The sequence below is a fragment of the Condylura cristata genome, unplaced genomic scaffold, assembly GCF_000260355.1.
Source record: "Condylura cristata isolate star-nosed mole 26May11 unplaced genomic scaffold, ConCri1.0 scaffold00008, whole genome shotgun sequence".
Classification (NCBI taxonomy): domain Eukaryota; kingdom Metazoa; phylum Chordata; class Mammalia; order Eulipotyphla; family Talpidae; genus Condylura; species Condylura cristata.
The window spans coordinates 55,113,856-55,120,572 of record NW_004567109.1 but is presented as its reverse complement, the minus strand read 5'-3'; the positions used below and the strand labels follow the sequence as shown (position 1 = coordinate 55,120,572).

The following is a 6,717-nucleotide window of genomic DNA, read 5'->3' as shown; positions in this document are numbered from 1 at the left end:
ATTTTTAATGGCCATGAGTAATTATATTGGGTTGAAGAAATTGTGCTAATATTGGATTGAGGGAGTGATTGTACAACTTGGTAAAATTACCAAAAAGCACTGATTTTTAAACAGGTAAATTCTATGATATGTAATTGTTTTTTTAAAGACATATCTAGGTCTTTAAACTCTTCATAAACCATTTGCTAGGTATATAAAGCATTTTACATAATATGCACAATATGTGATTTCACAGTAGTGATAGAAACTTTTAAAATAAAATTTTAAGTTAAAAAAGATGAGCTAAATTGGTTTGAATAAATCACTTTAATAAGCTCATGTAAGTTTAAGAAAAAATATTAAGTAACAAACCAGAAGTTTGGAAAATGCTAGTTTTTTATTCCTAGGTGATAAAATACCAGTTTCCTCTGTGTGTGTTTTAATCTCAGAATCAGATATAAAGATCAGAATGGATGTTGTTGATGAAAATGCTTTATAGGGCCCTCCCTGGTGGCTCAGAGGGTTAAAGCACAGTACTAAGAAGCTTAAGCAACTTCACATGAGTTCGATTCCCGCCTGCCCCGGTGGAGAGCCACAGAGCGTGGCAGACCTCTCCTTACTTGCCTGCTGCTCTCCTCAGCAGCGTATTTCGTTGACCTGCCTGTTCTGCTCCCTGCTCTGTCTCTGGTGAATCCTCTCACCCTCCCTATCTCTGGCCTGTACCTCAGTTCTATAGGAATAAATAAATAAATCTTAAAAAAAAAAAAAGAAAATGCTTTATGAATTGCTATAGCTGTACCAACAAAAGAAAATAAACGGCCTATCTAAACTGTTTCTAATTTAACATAAAAGAATTCCTAAGTCCTGATAAGAGACTCTCCGGGTGGGGCTGGAGTAATTTAACTGGCTTCTCAGTTTCCTTCCTTTGGGGTTTCAATTTCTCTGGTGGTTTCTTCCTTCCTTAAACAATATTGAATGGCTGTTATGAATCCATTAGGTTCCTTATTTTTCATCCTCAAGAGATGCCCCATTGCCTTCCTTCTCGCTCTTTTCTTACAATTCAACCTGCTCCATTATGAAAACCACCTGCCTGGTTGGGGTACATCAGCTTCAAGAACTTTCCTGGATCCTGGCTGTTCGTGGCACAGCTGAAACGAATGTGCATTTTTAAAACTTTCCCAAATATTAAGTGAGAATACACTCCCTCTTCACCTTTTTAAATTATAGAACCATCAAGTTTTTAAATTGCTGGATACTAAAAAGAAAAAAAGAAGAAAAAATGCTTCACCCACATCTTGATTCCAGTTCCTAAATTCCTGCCTTTTACACCCCCTTGTTTATTCAAGGAAGGGAAGTCTTCCCACCTTTCAAGAAAACAATGAGAGTTTGAGGGCTGAATGACATTTAAGTCCCAAGCTCCAATGAATAAAGCAGTGTATACACACGCACACATACACATATTCCTAAATTCTCATCCCCATAGAAACCTAGAACACTCTCTTTGCTGCGATTAATGTTTGTGTTGAGCAAAGTGGTGATATTTTTGTTTATTGTTTTTGCTATTATGACGTTCGCTTGGCTAATTAATAAACCAAGGGTGCTTTTGCTGTATCTAAACGTTCTAAGTTCTCAATACTTCAGTTACCAGCCAAATTTGCGAAGGCTATAAAAGAATAAAAACAATTATCAGGACATGGTCCATAACTCACGGCCCCCAGGCACACAGAGCTCTCATTTGGTTCTGTTTCATCTCCTGCCAGTTCTAAAAAGGTTTCGTAGCAGATACAGTTACTTCTTGCACCGAAGGGCGAAGGGACTCGCGTGAGACACAGCATGCTAGTTAATGACAGAGCTTAAATCGACACCTGTTTTATCTGGTACAAGTGAATTTTTTTTTTTCCATCCCTTAGTGGAATCTCCCGTCTGGGCGCGTAAAAATTGAGCTGAAACTTGAATGACTGGGGGCCTGGGGGTGGGTAGTGAGCCCTAGGGACTGTGGGTTTGACACCCCCTACCATCACGAAGCCGCGCTGTACCTGCGTTTTAACTCCGCCAAGGTGATCCCTGGTGTAGGGTATTTGCAGGATTACCTCGCTAGTTTTCTTGGGCTGTTCCGGTGATTAGGTCAGCAGCTTAACAAATTACAGATACGGGTAAGGAAAATAAGAAAACGCAAAGCACGTGGCGTACAGGATTTGATTTTCTTGGCCCTTCTCCCGATCCGTAGCAGTGCCCTATTACGACTGCGTGGGTGACTCGTCTATAAAAGCCCGTCTCAGCGCGTCTGGGCGCCACAATCTCTTCCTGTTCTCGTTGTGGATCTAGTTGCTTGTTGTTGAAGCTGCAGTGGCTGTGAAGATGGCGTCTACCAGCCGGTTAGTATGTCCGGCGAACTCGGCTCGCTGAGGGGTGGGCGGAGAGTGTCGAGGCTTGCTTGGGCAGCTCTTGGGGCTGCGGCGTTAGGGGAAAAGCCGGGAGGTACGGGGAGCGGCGGCGGAACTGACTGGCTGACCCGGACAAAGGCACTTCCAGACGGCTGGGCTCTCAGGGGTGTCGCGGGGGCTGTGGAGCCATCCGCGTTACTTCCCCAATCTCTTCGGTCATCTTCTCACCCTGGCACTACCTTCTGGAGCCCTCTGTGTACCGCACCCCTGGTCTCGGCGTCTTTTGCAGATATTTCAAAAGTCTTTTTCCCCTAATCATGTTTTCTACGCTTGTTTTTCCTTCTACGGTATACCAAGCTGACTGTGCCCACGTCCTTCCTTAGAGAGGGAAGGGGCTAGTTCTCGGTCCTATCGATCTGGCAGAAAGTTAGGTACGTCAGCATTGGTAACCTGATGGAAACGGATTACCTTCTCAGGGGCCCTCTCAAGTGGAAGCTACATTGGCATTCTGAAGAGTGACGTTTCCGTCGAAGAGGTTTCTTCACAAATGTCTTAGGCAAAATCCTGAACAGAATTTGTACCTGCCGAAAATTAGTTACATATGCAGGGAAGTCACTCTTGAATATGTTTTTAAAATGTGATGTATTCATGACACCGGAAATGAATGCAGTTCCCTTAAAGACAGCCTTTAATCCTGTGACCTGAAAAATGCTTGCAGACCCTAATTAGTTAGGTCTCTCAATACCACTATAAGGTAGATATTAGTATTTTTGCATAAGTGTAAACTGAGTCACACCAGTGTTGACTTTGGCAGAGTTAGAGTGTAGAGCCTCAGGTATCTGTTTCCTCTTATCACACAGTTGGCCTCTAGTTAACTCATAATCTATTAAAAGTGTCAAATACGCTCTATAGCTTCTGGAAGACAACGCTGGCATAATTTTTCTGGAATGGGTGATATCTATGGAGTTGAGTTCCGATAAAAGACATTATCACCAAATCATGAACTGGAATAGACCAGGCCCTTTCTGGTAATAGTTGAAAACAAAAATTGGGGTAGGGGGAGGCAACGTTATCTAATAGCATGTTTGGAAATAACTCTTAAAGCCAGTGGTACTCTTGTTTATTCATTTTAATTCTGTGATTGAAGGCTCAATCATTCTAACTGGGTGTGGTTCTGTCTGGTTAAGTCTTCCTTGTAGGTTAATGGAAAACTTTAGCTGCCCAAAGACACCTAAATATGACTTACGTTCTCTCTTAGCAGTAGATCTTAGTACTAGTAAATGTGTTCCTATTTGAACACAGCTTTTACATATTCTAGAGCAGGAATTTTTTTTTTTTTTTAAGTTCGGGTAGAGTTAAATACACTAAAGTCACTTCATATATTCTTTAGCCAAAGAATTCATTTTCTTTACTGTGTCTTTTTGTTAAAAAAAAAAGTAGATGTTGGTAAAATGGCCATCTCTTAAATATGTATCATTGCCGTTGTCCATCTAAAGTTTTTCTACCAGTGAGAAGATGAATGTTAGTTTCTATCTTCATTTCCCTGAGAAAAATGTACAGTTGAGAATCAATGAAACCCCTTATCTTCTCATAGAGAAAATCACAAATACTCAGAATGCAGATGTTAGCATAACCACTTATTCTTTGACTGCCAAATCTTCTGGGCTCATATCTTTGAAGTGGAGATCATACCAGTCTTGCAGATTTATAAGTCTTGAAGATTAATGTACTGCATTGGAAATATAGCTTATAAAATTAAGTTTGCTATTGTTTGGCTTTAGGTAGTCTAAATTATTCTAATGCCAGTGGTTATTTACTCCATTTCTTTCTTTTTCTACCTCCCTGACTCTTGAGAGTCCTCTTTTTATCATTGTTGTAAGTTATCTGATTAAAAGTTGATAGCCTTAATCTTGATTTTATTATGGACCAGTAACCCATACAAACAGTAAAAACCAAGAAGAAAAGTAAAACACAGTCTACTCCTTCCCTATTTCCTAGCATCAAATTCTCCCCCAATGCAGCTGTTACGACTAGTTTTTTGGTGTGTTTCCCTAGTAATTTTCTGCTTTAGCAAACATGCATATAATTCTAATTTCTCTTCTCCTGCAAAAGTATTTTCATTTGAGCGCTGTTCCCTACATTGCTTTTATCTTTTTTTTTTAATGAAGTTAGTACCCATTTGAAGTGCATAGCACACTTACAAAGTGAGCACATAAGATATGGCTACCACCCAGGCCAAGAAATCAACCACCACTAGCACCTTCCTTTTGTGCCCTCAAACAATACCTTTTTGCAAATATAACCACATCCTGACTTCTAACATCATAGATTGTTTTTTCCAACTTAAAGTGTATATAAGTGGAATATGTATTAATTCCTCTGTGGCTGGTTTCTTTTGATCAGCATTTTGAGATTGTCATTGCATATTACTATAGTTCATACTTTTTCAGTGTTGTGCGAACTTCTTATGCTCCTGTTACTTAGAATATATGTGAGGCATTTCCATATAACACATAGTGGATATTCATCTGCTTTTTAGTAATGCAAAAATATAACCATCCTTTTCTTTGTACTCTGTGTGCCACATGATTACCCATAGTACACGTCTGCAGTTGTTACTCCAACATTTTCTTATGTTTTGACACAATTTTTCATAAATATTTGCCATAGTTTATTATCTTCTAGTAGGAACTTATAGAAAATTTATTATCTTCTAATAGGAACTAATAGGAACTTAGGAAAAAGTATAAATACAAAGCAAACCCTCATCCTCCATTTTCCCACTAAACTCTTAAGATGTGTTCTGCTTGATCTGAATTTGTAAACTTGGGACTATGGATTATTTTCTCAATTTATCACTGGTGAATCACCTTTTATACTGAGAGTTGACGTTCTGAATTGTATTTGCTAGCATGAGTAGCTATTAAAAACAGAAACTATTTGTTTCATACTCAAAGAATGGTTGATGGTGTTTTTTAGATGTATGTTAGTGATGGCCACACATAACCTTTTCTGTTTTTCTTCCTGTGAACTTTTAAAGAGGGCTTATTTTTAGTGTTGTCCAACATTTGTGATTGTGAGGTTATAACCTCAGACATAGTTGCCAAATCTACATTAAATATATTTGTTGTTTTTTAAAATTGAGTATCAATTCACTTAAGGCTGATATGTCTTCCACAGACTGCTTTATTGTTCAAAGCAAAATAATCAAGAAAATTATTAATATCATAAGATTAAAAAGTAGCTCTTGATCCACTTAACAAACTTAGTTCTGTGCAAAATGTACTATTTTAAAGATGTTACTAAAGTAACTAGAGAAATAATTGACAAATGCTGCAGGTTAGTATGGTAGTTATTCCTATGTAATCAGAGTTTCTAAGAATCTTAGCTACATGTTGAGACATTAAAATGTTAAAACATACTCAGCAGTTAAATTTTAAGTTATGATCTTGTATGTCTGCAAGCCAGTAACTGTTCTTAGAAAAATAATTCCAGTGGACTCTACCTGTTAATTACTAGCTAGAATTTAAAGTAACCTCATGGGATAGTCACTTTAAAATTTAGTTTAAATATATAGTTTGGCAAAAATGTTCAAAATCCTCTTCTCCATAGCTCTCTCCTCAGCCCCCCCAGACTACTTTATTACATGTTGGTTGAGAGGCAGTAAATTTTTTTATTTTCATTCAGTGTGGATGCTCTTCCAAGAGTCACATGTCCAAACCATCCAGATGCAATTTTAGTGGAAGACTACAGAGCTGGTGATATGATATGTCCTGAATGTGGCCTGGTTGTAGGTAAGCAATTATACTGATTTTAATTGAAATCACTATTTTCAGTATATTCCTACCTCATTTTAGTACACTTTGCTTAGTGTACTTTGCAGATACTATTTTATTCACATTGAAGATTTGTGGCAACCCTGTGTTGAACTGTCTACTGGTGTCGTTTTTCCAACAGCTTGTGCTCATTTCATGTCTCTTTTACATTTAATTAAGGTATGTACTGCTTTTTTTAGACATAATGCTATTTCACATAGTCATTGCATACTTTAAATTAGACTACAGAATAGGGTAAACATAAATTGCATCTACTGGGAAACCCAAAATTAATTGTGTATGACAATTACCTTCATTGCTGTGTTCTAGGACCAAACATGCACTATTTTTGAGATAACGCCTTTGCATATTTTCCAAAATTTTCATTTAGTGACTACATTTGGCTTCTTTCCCATGCAGGTAATCATATTTAAAAAACAAAAATAATTAGGAAAAAAGACATGAGATTGTAAAATCATTCAGGGACATTTATTGTCCATCCAAATCCATATATTTCATAATGTAGGGTAGGGGAAAAC

At 37.8% G+C, this 6,717-nt stretch overlaps 1 protein-coding gene across 1 annotated transcript in view; it reads left to right on the top strand.

The window, feature by feature from the left end:
* The first annotated feature begins 2,218 nt into the window (after positions 1–2,218).
* The window catches only part of GTF2B (general transcription factor IIB), a 30,131-nt gene continuing 25,632 nt past the window's right edge, over positions 2,219–6,717 (top strand). Inside the window, exons 1-2 of the mRNA XM_004679189.2 lie at positions 2,219–2,354; positions 6,051–6,157. Of these exons, the coding sequence (XP_004679246.1) occupies positions 2,338–2,354; positions 6,051–6,157 (124 nt within the window). The 5' untranslated portion in view covers positions 2,219–2,337. The remainder of the gene's footprint in view (positions 2,355–6,050; positions 6,158–6,717) is intronic.